The 15,848-nt window shown below is 40.1% G+C and overlaps 1 protein-coding gene across 1 annotated transcript in view; it reads right to left on the bottom strand.

Moving 5' to 3' along the window:
* Positions 1-250: 250 nt before the first annotated feature.
* Positions 251-15,848, bottom strand: part of LOC120894167 — a 32,172-nt gene continuing 16,574 nt past the window's right edge. Inside the window, exons 4-8 of the mRNA XM_040296597.1 lie at positions 13,119-13,339; positions 12,813-13,003; positions 12,439-12,658; positions 9,901-10,200; positions 251-1,638 (exon numbers count right to left, since the gene is read on the bottom strand). Coding sequence (XP_040152531.1) covers positions 1,061-1,638; positions 9,901-10,200; positions 12,439-12,658; positions 12,813-13,003; positions 13,119-13,339 — 1,510 coding nt within the window. The 3' untranslated portion in view covers positions 251-1,060. The remainder of the gene's footprint in view (positions 1,639-9,900; positions 10,201-12,438; positions 12,659-12,812; positions 13,004-13,118; positions 13,340-15,848) is intronic.

A 15,848-nucleotide genomic window follows, 5' to 3' on the forward strand; every position in this document is an offset into this window, starting at 1 on the left:
TAGCATATTGTTCCATACTTAAGTCATTCTTTTATTAGAAGTTTAAAATTAAATCAAAATATTTAAGTAATAAAATAAGTGTATAAAGCAATGAAAGTCAGGAATAACACTAGTAAAATCAAGTTCTACCGTTGTCGTTCTTTCTAGCTTCCAAATGTATTGCATACTTACCACAAATTGTAGACTAAAAACTTTTAAAATGTTTCAAGAAAAAAGTTAAGAAAAAAAAACACAATTAAAAGTCTGATAGTTTGAATAGTTACCACATGATTGTTATTTTCTTATTACACATCAATCGTACTGAACGTAGAACGGAACTCTTTTTTGCAGATTGTTGTTTTCTTTAAATTTTGCTACATTCACTTTACTGTGTGAGCATGTAATTTGATGAAGCTCAGTACAAAAGCTACCACCACTAGCATCATCGAACGGTGCACGGTGCACGAAAGAGTTGATATTTTATCGGTTTTCTCACTCGTCTCACTCAAACCTCAAACTGTTTTGTTGCAATGAAAGGTTGCCATCATTCACCAATGTCACCTCTCAATGACCGATGTTATTCAACCGCATGATAATTGACAGTATATGCTTGATTCACTACGATGTGTCAATGTCGAAATCAATGTCCTTTGGGCTTGCTTGTGGTCACCTTTACCAACCCTTTACGCACCAGTGGATGGTTCAGCAAATTGACGGATGACAATTTGATACTGTTGTGCACTTGACGCGGAGAGCTGTTTATACGATTAGGTAAAGCACTGTACTGCTGGTGTTTATTTATTTACAGTGGATACTGCGCTGTTTGCTTAAAGCAAGGGGGTGAATAAAAAAGGTAGATTTTATGCAAAGCAAAATGGTTATTACGACTGGATAGATTATAACGATAAAAAAGCAACAAAACGCTTTCCAAGTTATGTGTAACTAAACTTTCACTTATTCAAATGAAAAAAAATTCCGCTTTGAGTCCACCTTGCACATTATCATTTGTCTGATTGCATTTTTGTTTTTTTACTGCAACATTTACTGCCTCCACTGTATACTGCACTGCAGCTCATCCTTCTTACATTACGCTCTCTTGCTGCTGCTGCTGTTGTTGCTGTTGCTGATGTTGCTGCTGTTGTTGTAGCTGTTGGTGCTGATGCTGATCTAACAAAGGATTGCACATTCCGACCATGTGCTGTCCCATCCCTCCCATGTTGGGGCCACTGTTTGACGGTGTGGGGAAATGATGCGGTGGCATTGCCGATTGCTGCAATCCCGGGTGTTGCAGATGCAACTGATTCGCCTGCTGCTGTGGACAGGACGAACCATTGGGCGTTGGACGATGTTGATTACCACCGGGCGGCGTACCAGGATGTCCGGTCGGGGTTGATGGGCAGGAGATGGGATTTTCCTGGTTGCAAAAGTACGAATTCTGCATCGAGTAAAGCCGATCGATGGGATTCACCATGGGACCGACGGAATCGTGGGGCGTTGGGCACCCGGCACCCGGACCCCCATTTCCGGTTCCCCCATTCAGTGAGGAGGCTAGCTGTTGCAGCGAAACACCGTAGTCTAGCGGGGGTCCGTTCCCGGTCAGCATTGGTGTCGTGTCGAGTGTCATGTTTTCCGTCTTTATACCTGCATTTCCATGGTGTTCTGTTCTCGTAGCGCAATAGATAAGCAAAATCAAAGGGTTGGAAAGGTGGTTAAATTTGATAAAAAGTTGTCATTTTCGATGAAGGTAGTGGTTCTATTGAATTGGTGGAACTTTAAGTGTTGAAATAGATGTTTGTTAAAATCGATTTAAAACAAGCGATTGCAATAAAACCTCCCATGTATTGAAAATAATATCGAAGGAATTGAAAATGATAGTGATGGAAATAGTATCAGTGACAGCTTTTGATAACGGAGGTTAATAATACTGGCAATATACTACAGGTGATTCCTAAGCCCTAATTTTGGTAGCCTTTTTCAACTTATATTTGACGTAACGACCTACGCGGACATGCCGGCCTATACAGGCTTTCGAGACTTAATTCATAACCACGCAGTTGAATAGTCAATCCTAACTACGAGGGAACGGTTCATTGTAGTTTTGAACCCATGACGAGCGTGTTGTTGAGTCGTTCGAGATGACGACTGTACCACGGGACAACCCCGTGGTAGCCATGAAATTATGGTAGCCATGATTGATGTATTTTTTTTTAAAGTCTATATAATACAGAGGTCGAGTTATCCAGAACATTTAATCAAAAAGCGTGGAAAAAGTTTTGATAGATGGATGAAAAAGCTTCAATAGATGAGCATGCATTGAGGTTTTAGTTGTTGTGCATGCAGTGGTCTCAATGAATTTTGGTCATTTTTACAACGTTTGTTTATAATTTTGTACTTAAAAAAGTTGGCGAACATAAAAAAGATACATTACATTACATTACATACATGCATTATAATTCAATCATCGTTTATAACAAGGTCAGTGCCCAATATTAGGATGAAATCATGTGCAGCTCAGGTGGACAAAAGCTAAGAGGCTAGATTTCTGATTGTGGTCGTTTTTAAGTGATGAACTACTGAAAAAACTAATCCATGCCACGTACATGAGAAGGAAATGTATAGTTACTCTAGGTTTTGTGCATAAAATGCCCAATTGGCTCTAAAAAGTATTTGACTGTGTGGAATCGTTTGTAAGCACTTTTTCATCTAACTGTCAAAAATAAGCTTTAAACATGGTGGACCAAAATCAAGCTATGCATTGACCTCCGTATTATTTAAACTTTGATATAGACTTTGGATATTTCTACGGATATTTAATGAGTAATGAGTTGCTTAGGCATTGGTCTAATCTTGTTGCCCGCAACATTGTTGCTGGTAAAATGTATGGATTTGACTGCTAGCGCAACGTTGTTGCTGGCCAAATTCAAACGTATTTGATTTTGGTCTTGCAACATTTTCTATTGAACATTACTATGAGTAGTACAATGTTTGGTGTATATATATTATTATTTCAACGCTTAATTTAGCAAATGGATGATACAAAATAAACTCGAAACTGTTAGTTCCCCCACTCTGTGACGCTATACAAAGTTAAATCTAAAAGTTGCCAGCAACATTCATAGACCACCTCAGCGATATATTTCAGAGCAATAATGTTGCGCGCAACAACATTAGACCAATGCTTAAGTAACTTTGGACACCCTGGATGTCAAAATTACATTGAATTGACCGATCTGTAGTAATTAATGGAGATTGGTCACTTTATAAAAACACTTTATAAAAGCCAAGTATATTGCAAAAGTTTTGTGGTTGCAATGAGATCAAATCGACTCTAAATAATTGTAGAATGAGTGCTCCAGTCTTGATACAAAGTGGGATCATGTCTGAAGTATTTGAACATAACCTATTTAATTCACTTTTGATGACACCATAACATGGTAGAAAAAGGAATAAGTTAAAGAGCTTGCGCAAACTAGCTATGCCACAAGGCCGAAAAACAAGTCAAATATTTAGGCAGACTAATAACAAGGAAACTTTCTAGGAGGCCCCGTTATGAATGTGTTGATACTTTTTGGCGTAATAATTGTAGTTGATCTAGAGATATGTTTGTTATTAATGATCTTAGCTATCTTAGCATTACATAAAAATATCATATTTTTCTTATTATTATCACACTTTCATACGATACGAAATAATGATATCTGTCAAAAATAATAAGAACAAATCTATGCAGAAATGAATAAAACCCCAAAAATAATGGGAATGATCGTCATGCATAATGGGCAGTATAATATTTATATTGCAACTGGTTCAGGGATAATTTTATTTATAGAACCATTTACTCGCCTCGCCATCATCACCCCCTATCGCACTAACCCATTTGTTCGGAATCATATTTGGTGATCTATTTTTAGGACAACCTGTTGTTTACGGGCAACCCTCCGGATGCATTTGCTTCTGTGCAGAGGTTGTCCAATTTATTCAATTTCCTCGAATGGCTCAACCAACCAACCTTACTGGTGGCACTATTTGTATGGCTAACTGCACGATGTGGCCACATTCCCACATACCGATGTGGACGTGGGCTCTCCCTGAAGATGGCTCATAATGTTTCGGGATCTACATGAATTGTGATGGTGTAAAATTATTTCACATTCAACGGAAAAGATGCGCCACCTCCAAGGAGGAAATGTTGGGTTTGGCTGCAGATTATCGGCGGGGTGTTGGTGGGTGATACAACACTTCCGGGGTACGTACCATCACGATTTGTGCAAAGGCAAGCACCCCATAGACAGTGTTAAATCACATCAACACACAGAACGGTTAGGAATGGTCCCTTGTCTTACAGGGGTTTTACGGTGAGCCGTACGATTTCTTACGAACGGGGAAACGAGTGAATCTTCGTTTTTGTACGCACCGAGTTCCGACGATCAGCTTTAAGTTTTTGGCCAGTTTTTCTTTTTTTCTTCTTCATTCCACCCGATGGGATGTAGTAACTACGGGTGGGCTGGTGTGAGAAAATCCTGTGCAACTTAATAAATCACAACATCATCCTTCCCTTCGTTGGGTTTGGTGCCCGACGACACCGTTGCTGGCAGGGAGTGCAGGAACCACATCTCGGACAAAAATCCTACGGGCTTAAGCTCGTTTATGATGGAGTAAGCTCCGATCCGATGGAAAACGAGCAATGCGAGCCAGTCTGCCGGGGACGAAGGATGGCCAGAAGCGCGGCAGTGAAACGAATAATGTTGTAGGATTTGCTTCAAACGATAGCTTCTTCTGCAAAACGATGAATCTTCGTCCATTTCCCGAGCATCTGCCGGCGCTTTGGGCCACCGTTGGTAAAATCACCACAGCCCCAACGGAAGAAACGGTAGGCTGCAAGGTGTTTGTCTGTGGCTTTGTGCAAGCGTGTGCGTGTGTGTGTATCGTGTGGAAACGCGCCATGAATTCCTTTGCTAATACCTTCGGTAAATAGCGTCGCAAGACTTTCCTTTCATTCTCTTTTTGTACCTCTCTCACTCTCTATCTTCCAGCGTACAAGCGCCGTTTGGGGATCTTTTCTATTCTTTACCGTCTTCAAAGCTTTTTCAAGGATGTGGTGTATACGCTTCGGAATACGAGCAGCATCAAGAGAAAAGGGAACAGGGGCGGCCATCCTTTTGCCGATAACCAGCGCATACAGGAAAATCCCGTTGCCAACACACAAACCAGTTGGGGGGCAGCGCCATATTCGAGCTGTAGTCGGTGGTAGAAACCCCATTGAGAAAAAAGGGACGAATCATTCCCGTTCCATCCTGTTTCCCTTCCTGTTTTGAGATGGGAAGGAATTTTCTTTTGCAAGCATTCTTTTCTGAACCTACCAAGGGGTTCGTTCAAGAGAAGCGAAACGGTGTGTGTTTGTGTGTGTGTGGGGAAGTAGGAAAGGCATAGTGGAATGCTTTTTTTGAGAAAGAAGGCAGCTCATGAAACGAGCGACGGTTCACCACCCACTGGGACCGGACTGGGAGAGCAGTTAGTAGCCAAATCCTACGGGAAGGATGTCCGATGTCTGAAGTTGTTCCACGCGGGAAATTCGTGTTTGCGCTTCGCAGTAGGCGGTGGTGGATTGGTTGGTATGGTGGTCTTTTTTGCCCCGAACAGCAAAGCGAATGCGATGAGCTATGACTGAGGCTGGGGTATGCAAGGTAAGGAAATGTTATTGATTTTTTTCATAGTTATTTTTCCACGGTTTGTTGGGTGATATCGGAAGTACAGGTAGCATGTTGGTTCGCAGCGAAGATAGTACAATGTTTGAGCCAACATTTAAATATAATAATAACTACAGCTTTAAAGCTATTTCAAGACATTACAGGCAATTATAATTATAGTGAAGTATCTATAAGGCTTCAGAGACGGCTAACAAAATCATCGTCTTGCTATGGAGTGTCCATGACATCAACTGACAACCTGTCTTTCTTAAACAATCAATTCATCTTGAAGAGACTAAACATTAGAGAGATTTCACTGTTTAGTCATTATAATTAAAATAATGATTAAAAAGAGAAACAAAGAAGGATATAGATAAGCAATATAGTTTAAATGAACAAACCTTCAGAATGATGCTCTGAACTTGTTAAACAGTACACTTTTAAAGTTGTAATAGTTAAACACTTTCACTCCGAAACGGGGCCCAAACCTGACCGGATCAACACTTCCAAACAATTTCCTGGCACGTAAATTATGCACCTTAAGGTGTCGATTAAGGCGGTGAAAACTTTTCAACTTGTTTTTTGCAATCTTATTTTCTGTTTTTGTTTTACTTTATTATGCAAAGGGATAAGGAAAACAGAATAAAACTTTGAAACAAACCCAAGATCAACATTTTTTTTGTTAGCAGCTTCAGCAAACAAGCAGCAAGTAAAAGTTTTCCAACATCCTTATGCCCGGCGTTCTTGTTTTAGTGCTCTTGTTGATCGTTTTTCTGTTGGTTTTAGTAGTCTACCAGCACCGTGATTCACAAAACTGTCGTTCTTAAGATGGAAAGCATATGGACGGAAATGTCACGAATTGTACAACGGGTTTTTATCTCCGTCAGCACGAACTTTCGTTCCTTCTTGCACGGTGACACCAACTGGAAAACTTAGATAGCTAGGCGCGTTTGATCGGAAAACTTGCTTCAAGTAAGACAACAATGGCCGAGCATATGAAGCGAAAACGGTAACAGTAGCGATGGAATGCGTTCGAGTGGCGGAAAATTGTCTCCATGACGGTTTCGCGAAGCATGAACGAAACGAAAAACCCCGTGAAGATGTTTGGGTTTTTCTTTCAGATTTCTTTTTGTACGTTTTCCACGATAACACAAAAGAATTCGCTTCTCTATCGTAGCGAACCAAAAGAAAGAAAAGAAAAGAAAAAAATGCCAAGATGTGATCAATTCTTCGAATAGGCAGACAAAGCGTCCGGCAGTTAGGGTATGGCGTGAAGCCCCGAGCATGGCGCCATATTTTGCTTTCAAATGGGGAACACCAAGCACACACAAAGAAGTTTGGAAAAGAATTCAATGAATTTTACGTTTGCAAGAGTTTCAGTTGCTACAAACAGTCGTAGCTAGGGTGGAACCGTTTTTCAGTTCTAATTTCCTCCGAACATAGTATCAAATTAAAGTGTAATAATTGATATGGAAATGGGCTAAGCTAAACAGATGTTCAAAGCTTTAAATCGTAGTTCTATGATGGTAAAGGCATGACACGTACTAGTTTATTGTTTGATTTGACTTTTTAAAGGAATTTAAAATTAATAACATGAACATTTGACGCAGTTCCCTAGGGCAATATGTTTGAAATATTCCATGGCTTGGTGCTCTAAAATTTGCAACTTCTAGAAAAGTAGTTTGTAAATACCTTTCACTCGGTTGCCTTTTTTGATACAATGTATTAATGCTGTTAATATATTATCAACTTTTAATCTAAAAGCTAGATGCAATACTGTTAATTTAAAGCAATAAGCAATAGCAAATTTCTCATTTTTTAGCTTTACATAGCCTTCGTATATTAATTCATACATCATACATTCTACTTAAAAATGTATTTTATTTAATGGTCTAGTTTGCCAGATGAGTAAAACAGTAGTATACTTCCGGTAGTATTCCTGATCATAGATTTTGGATTTTTGAATAATGAATACAAAAATACAAAATTCCAAACTTTTCCAAATGCGCTGCGAAAAATATGTTTACTAGCGAACATAACTATCTAAACAGTAATATTTACAATGTGAATGTATGAATTATTTTATAAATGTATAAAATAAATGTATAAAATGTACATTTTATGGAAATGGAAATTAAACAACATTTTATATTTCAATTTAAAAATGAATGCGACGAAGAGACAATTGATATGTAAAATCACGGTTTTTTAAATTGTAGCTCTGAATTTAAAAGCTAATTTGAAGAAATATTATTCATGCAGCATGTATCTTTCGTCACAAGTTGATATACCATTTCCATGTTTGGAATCTGAATCACAATTCTGGGTCTGTTTTTAAAACATTTGTGCTTACAGAAGTTTCATAGCAAATCGTTTCGAAATTGCTATTCCAACACACAGATGAATGTTAAATTCAACATGAAGTAAAAAAGGAAACAAATAAAAAAGCATCCACTTTCCAGAAAACATGCAACTTTGCTGCTAACAAACACACAGACAGAAGAAGCGCATAAATACTGAAAACAAATAAACCGTTCAATCTACCGGTTCAAACCAAATTGTTTGCAGGTTGTTCATCCGCAGCAACATAACTCTCATAATCCACCGGCATTACGATGTTTACGACTGCACAGCACAGACCAGTTCAGTTCGCTTCGATGTATTTTTTTTTTCGCCCAGCACAACAGCGCTCGATTGTGGTTTGCTTTGCCAACCATACATGCGTTTGGAGGGTTTATAGTATTACAGCATTCAAAGTTTACACACTCTTTTACGCTGCCCTTCATGTGTGTGTGTGTGTGTGTGTGGGAGCTAAAGCACACGAAATCAGCAAAACACTTTGGTTGCAAAGTAGATATAGAATGGTTTTTGCGCGCTTACGATGTGTGGATGGAAGTGATTTACCCGCGCTGGTTGGATGGTTTAGAAGATTAGATTGAACATGAGACGATGGTTTGTGCAAAACATACTGCATGTTCTTTGTTTCTGATTGCTGATAGCTTTGGCGCAAAAAGCTTCATAAATTCGTAAATAGCTGGGATTTACTAGAGTGCGCACTGATGGATGCATAAAGAAACTGCAGCAAAATGGTTTTTGTGAAATATACACTTCATCGGAAAAGATACACTTTACAATTATGGAAAAGGCTTAACATCTGGCATAAATAAAATTAATAAAATAATATAATGCATAAATAATGCATGAAGTACAACTACACTTTAAAATAATTGTAAAAATACATATCAAACTGTCAAAAGAAAATTAGTTGCGTGCTACGCACCAAAGTATAAAAAGTACTGCATGTTGCAGAGAATTACTGTTCGCTGTAAACGCTTAGAAGGTAGCGTTAAAAGTTAAAAGTATGAAAAGTACTGCATGTTGCAGAGAATTACTGTACGCTGTAAACCCTTAGAAGGTACCGTTAAAAGTGATTCTTATAATAAATGACTTAAAAATTTAAGTGCTAAGAACAACAAAGAACAGCCTAACTGTTGTATACATTTCTCATGTATTCCACCCAGGATTACCTCCTATGAAACAAAGCGAAGACACATTTTAACACATCACACACACGTACGGGGAGGGGTGAAATTGTGTTTGTTTTATTCCATTGTCACCAAAGGTAGTTTATGTTTGTGTTCGCTCGTTTGTTGCGACACTGTTTACGGTTAAACCACTAACACCTCGCTTACTGTCACAGCACCATGTGCATATGTATGTCGAAAAGTTGGACATGTAGTGTTGCTTTATTTCGCCGCTTTTTTGTAGCTGCTATTTTTATTCTTCCCTTCACTGTTCTCCATAATACTGCGACCATCATCATAAGCCACCAACCCGCTGATGCGGATCATGTGGCGAGAGCAAAAGGACATTCGGGCACGTGAAAGTGAAAGCCCGGTGTGGATAAAGTTTTGTGAAAAATCCCTCGCAAACACACACATACACACACACAACAAACGATCGCAAAAACAAAGGTAGGCGTAAAAAGCGGTGTGTTTTTTCACTTCCCTTTCAGAGCTACCTGTTGTTGTGTGTGTGGAGCTGGGGATTGAAAGCCATGCGAGTGGGGATATGTTTTGTTTGCATTATGTTACACCTTCCCCTCACCCTATCAGTAACGTCCCGCTGGAATAGCGCAATGACAAAGTGCAGGTGATTGTGGTCGACAAATTTAGGAATAATTGTGTGGGCAACCGGAACCGAAAGTTGTTTTGCTACTGTTTGGATTGCTTACCATTTGCAAAGGATTTCCCACCGAACCGGCCACTGCTGACCGGTGCTTGCGGATGATGGTGGTGTTGTTGTTGTTGGTGGTGGTGGTTGGGATGGTGATGATGGTGGTGAATGTGGTTGGGTGTAGACATGGCCATGCGAAAGTAGTCGTCCTCGAGATCCAGCTCTTCCTTCACGATCTTGTATGGGTCCGAGCCGCCAAGACCAAGGCGGGCTGCCGTACCTCCGTACGGGCCGCCATCGTTGTCGGTAACTGTGCCTTCATTGTCACTGCAGCTATCGTGTAGATAATTGTTTGACCCTGTTGAAGATGTTGAGCGTAGTTTGAGGAATAAATTTAAGCGGTGCAACGAAACGATTTCATCTTGTTTGTTGAAGTTACACTTAGGAGTTATTACAAGAAAACATTGACAAAACATTAGTAGATAGTTATGAGTAGCGATTTATCACGAACAAGCTAATTTAAACTAAGATGTTTCCCAAAGGACTTCACAAATAGAGTAATTGAAATGTTGTGTTCAATAGTTACACCATGGCATTAACACAATGTTTGAAAATATGCTCTACTTTAATTTTATTTGAAACTGAAGGTAGCATATGTATTTGTGCTACTTCTGCTTCAATTACACGTGAACTTAACCATGTTCCAAACTGCTTGTAATGCGTGACGGTTTAGTTTTCTGTTACTAATTACTTTGCTCTTTGCGGGATAGTCAATCCATACGAGACTTCAACTCACGATGGGCATCTGGTCAGTCATACAATAGACCAGAGGCATCCAAACTAAGGCCTATAGGTCCAAGGCGCCCCTAGAGAGCCTGACACGCGGCTCGCGAGAGCCTGTCATGCGTACCGATTGAATTGTAAAAGGTTAAAACAAATAATTTAAAATTCTGGGAATACATTTCAGTTTCTACAATTAAAAAAACTGAAATTGAAATATTAGAAAACTATACACACAACTAATGTACAAACATATTAGAACGTTTGTACACGAATATTACATAGGGGCCCTTTCCGTTTGAAGCTTGTAGGCTGAAATTTCAGCCTGTCAGCTGTTTGCATTGTATAGCAGTTTTCGAGCAGCTATCTAAGTGAGTATAATATACAGGTGGGCTTATCCCAAGGTGTATGAATTTAGAAGACTGTTTTTCATCGCTTCTGCTTCTGAATGAAGATTTTAAGAGTGTTTTGAGTATTCGTCAAGCCTCCAGAAAGCTCGTTGGAGCAAAAGTTTTCTCTCGTTCTGTCAAAAAGTGATATTCAAATTTGGTTATAAAAAATGCTATGAGACTACCTGGACTACATACACTTTGATTCCAAATTCGATCACCTGATTTCTTTGATGCACCTTGGGATAAATGTAAACAAACCCGTGTTTTCGAGCAGGTACTCGAATCTAATTCTAGCTTTTAGGCTAAAATTTTCTAGACTGAAAATCGCAGGCTAGTTTTATGTGTGGTTTTGTATGGAGTGTTTACATGATTTCAGCCTCCAACTGTCAAACTCCATACAAAAAACTAACTAGAATCGTGAAGGCCCCCATAGACAGAATTATATGATGTGCAAATGTTACTGATACTATTATTTTCTATCGTAATCGTCTGTATTGTAACAAGACTGTACAAATCGAAAAAAAGAGATCTTTGAAGATCTATGTGATGCATCAACAAATTTGAAATCACTTCCAAAGTTCTTGCCAATAGTTTCTCTGAACCATAGACTACTGAAGGATTGAACGACGGCAACCCTGAAGTTCAAAGGTAAGTGACAGTGAAAGGATAAACTTAGTCTAAAGCGGTGCCAAAAATCCTCACCACCCTCCTATTCGACACCTTTTCGGTGTAAAATACGTAGCCACTACGAACTGTGGCAATGGGAAATGTTGGAATGGAATATTTGACACCGTCACCCGTCGTTCTTCCGCGTCGAAAAGGGTGGATACGCCCGGTTAACTTAAACGACGGGCGACGACGGTTGTCACGACTGTTATGATATTTTTGGAAGCTCATTGAAAAGCCACCCTTCGAGGGAGTAAGCCCAGCCGCCTTTCACCATTCGACTTTGCACAGTAGCAGAAGGAGAAAGGCTAGCGCTCTGGGTATGGGTGTTGATCTCTATGTTTGTGCCTGCGAGAAAGTGTTAAACGTTGTGGGTGTTTGAAATATGCCTGTGCCGACACTGTGGCACAGTGGAAAGGTCTTTTGGCACTCGGCAGGTTGGCAGGTTTTGGGAAAGCCATGGAAAGGTAAAAATGCAAATGTGGTGTAACTAGATGCGGAGGTGCTAAGGTACAAATTCCAGCTACATCTGGTTGTTTTCCCCATAGCCGGGGTGATCCGTTTTCTAGAGACATTTGAAGTTGACTTTCCTGTTTACTGATACTGAAGGAGTTGAGCCGGGGTGTGAGCCGGTGGTGAGATTCTTTGTACGGATGTGGCAAACCAACTCGAAGTTGTCGATGTGAAAAATTGACTTCTTCCGCCCTGTTTTCCGGGGCGGAGAGAGAGATAGAGCGCAAAACAATTCGTACACTTACTCGAGTTTTCGTCTTTGATGCGAAGCGATAATTTACCACCGACAGCACTCTCGTTATCTGACAGCTCTTCCTGGGAATCGTTCCCTTTACCGTTGCCGTTGTGGTTTTTGTTGCCGCCCGAGCTGCCGTTGCCTCCGCCATGGTGTGAGCTTTTGCCACCCTCCTTGAGCTGTTTCTTTTGGATTTTCTTCATCTTGGCGCGCTGGTTTTGGAACCATACCTGTCATTTATAAGGATAAAAGAAAAAATGGTAGAATAAACTGGATGGGTTTCAAGGTGATGTCGCAGATGGAAGTTGTTTATCAGCGTCGCTGTTTACAGGATAGATTCAACTCCAATAATTCCCCAAAACAACCCCAAAACACCTGCCTTACCTGTACTATCCTTATACTCAGTCCAGTATCCTTTGCTAATCCTTCGCGAATTTTCCGACACGGTTTGGGTGATATGTCGAACGAAGCCTTAAAGGCGCGGCGCTGTTGCGTCGTTAGAATGGTCCGGGGTCGTTTCGGCCCGCGGCGACCGTCGATGCGTGTCTGGAACATGTCATCACAGCAGTAATCATCTGCCGCAACCCCGCAAGAGGCCAAAGAGAAAGCAGGAGGAGATCGTTTTGCCATTAGCTCCGAACATTAGACGCGAACGCGATTATGCCACCCTCCCGTCGTCGTCCACCTTACCGTAGCTATAGCCCTGGAACATTTCCACCTCCTTTTCATAGTCGGGCCGGCAGAACAGCTGACTCTGCTTGATGACGTACTGATCGCCCTTCTGCAGCCGCACGCCACAGACGACGCAGATGAAGCACTTCAGATGGAACACATTATCCAGGGCGCGCATTACCAGCTCGTCGGCACCAATCTTCTCACCACATCCGAGGCATCTGTTCCGGCCGTACAGTCTGCGGGAGAGTTAAGGGGTAAAGTACGGGTAAGCGAGCTGCGGTGGGGGCGCGTAACGGCGGCACAGATTTTAGCTAAACGGTTTTAGATTATCATTGCAAAACTTTCGCTTCCGGTATGGCGTTATCAATGCGACTAGGGGAGGGAGCGCCCGAGTGGTCCGGAAAGGGGGAAACCTTTAAGGTCGTTTATTTCACGGTTTGTTGTTATCAATTCTTAGACATTTAAAACGATTCGTTTGCTGCTAACGACGCTTTGAATGCTTATAACAGGGCGAATTGATGGGATGGAGGAAGTTGTCGGGAGTGATGAACCATGTTGGCTCAACCAGTATTGAGAGGAAATGTAAATTGTTTGTACCATTTATGGTAAATTATCGTACAAATAGCCTCTTTTTATGCCACATGTGACAAATGATTTCAAAAAGTTGACTATTTTTTCCTGGATTCATCATTTTGTGTGTTTCTTTCTTTAAAAATTCAATAAAAATCCCCGAAACAACAATGCATTGGTAAAACACCACCTTCCGTTTGTTAGAAGAATGATGATCGATTTTATTGCAAACCATAGACGGTTACCCTTTCGCTTTTTGGTATTTTCATTCACACCCAAAAAAAAAAAAAACAAACGGAATACAGACATTTTACCGACAATCCACGCGTAAATGCAAAAAAGAATGAAACAAACTAGTCATGCTGCGATGACAAGAAAAGAGTTAAACGAAAAAATAGCAAACCCCAAATAGTGTACTATCATTGTCGTTGTAGAGAGGACAACGATCAAACCCCGATTGGAACATTTATCGCCTGCCTGTTCAACGTTATGGTGTATGCGGTGTTGTGTGTTGCTTGCGTTAGCCCTTTCCCCTACTGCTATCCACGTGCACTGCCAATGGCTCAATGTGGGTTTGTAAACTTGCCACGGCTCAACGATGCTGGACATGGTGTAGGAAAACGATGAATCAATCCTTCTTGCTGCGCGGTATCCTTCATTGTCCTAGGTTCACGTACCGCTCACGTAAGAATTGACAAATTGCCCATAATTTATTTTACACCACATTGTGATTGCCATTAAAATTCAATCTATCATATTCGCCAAACAATACACACATACATATTTTCTCTTTTCGTCGTCCCCTGTTCTATTTTCGTTTCTGTTCTTCAGTCGTGTGGTATGAAGATCGTACAGCGTAAGTGCAGAATATGCACCGAGGGTTGCTCACAAATGTAAAATAAAGGTACGAGTTATGAACCCTTGCGGGTTGCATGCGGTACCATTGCAAAGCGAGTTGTGATTTGGTAGGGGCTCAGTGCCACTTCCTAAAAGCGTGTGGTTCCTTCTAACATAAGCGGAATGATTCGTTTACTAGGCAGATTTCAGGATTTTTTTAAACGAAAAAAGAGAAAAAAGATCTACTCTTTCTATAAGTTGTTAACAACTTAGCAGCTAAAGTAATATGTTAGTGTGCATTAATGCACAACATTTCGATAAACAACATTGTCCAAGCGATCAAACTCTAAATTTGGGGCTCTTTCCGTTTTAAGTTCGTAGGCTAAAATTTCAGCCTGTCAGCTGTTTGCATTGTATAGCAGTTTTCAAGTAGCTATCTAAGTGGGTATAATGTACAGGTGGGCTTATACTAAGGTGTATGAATTTAGAAGGCAGATTTTTATCGCTTCTGCTTCTGAATGAAGATTTTAAGAGTATTTTGTGTATTCGTCAAACCTCCAGAAAGCTAGTTTGAACAAAAGTTTTCTATCATCCTGTCAAAAAGTGATATTCAAATTTGGTTATGAAAAACATGCTATGAGACCACCTGAACTACATACTCTTTGATTCTAGATTCCATCACCTGATCTCTTTAATGCACCTTGGGATAAATTAAAACACCACCTTGTTTTGCCAATTATTTGAGCTGGCACTCGAATCTAATGCTAGCTTTGAGGCTGAAATGATCTAGACTGAAAATCGCAGGCTAGTTTTGTGTGTGGTTTTGTATGGAGTGTTGACATAATTTCAGCCTCCAACTGTCAAACTCCATACAAAAAACTAACTAGAATCGTAAAGGGCCCCTTTGTTGGATTTTTTTGAAACAATTCGTTTTTAGATAAAAAAGCATAATCTTTACAATCGAAATTAATTATACGCAGATGCAGAACACAAAGAACAAAGAACAGCTGGTACATTAGTATACACTGTGTAAACTGATTTGTTTTGTTTTAAATATTGTCGCTAGAATTTAAAGAAAATCGATACCCTATTTCAAAATCTTTTCACTAAGCTCTTGGATGAATGTTAAGAAAAATGCCTCATTTAATAAATGCAACCCTTCATTACATTCATTTATTGTTGAGATGCTGTAATGTTTCAATAAATGGGATGATTTTGGAAATGTTTATCCAAAGGCGGATTAACATGAGTAGAGTCTGTCATACTCATATAAGCCCTGCTATAGTTTCCAGCGGGAAGCTTGATAAAGGAATACTCAATCGGAGAATATATATTAAG

The sequence above is a fragment of the Anopheles arabiensis genome, chromosome 2, assembly GCF_016920715.1.
Source record: "Anopheles arabiensis isolate DONGOLA chromosome 2, AaraD3, whole genome shotgun sequence".
NCBI classification, from domain to species: Eukaryota; Metazoa; Arthropoda; class Insecta; order Diptera; family Culicidae; genus Anopheles; species Anopheles arabiensis.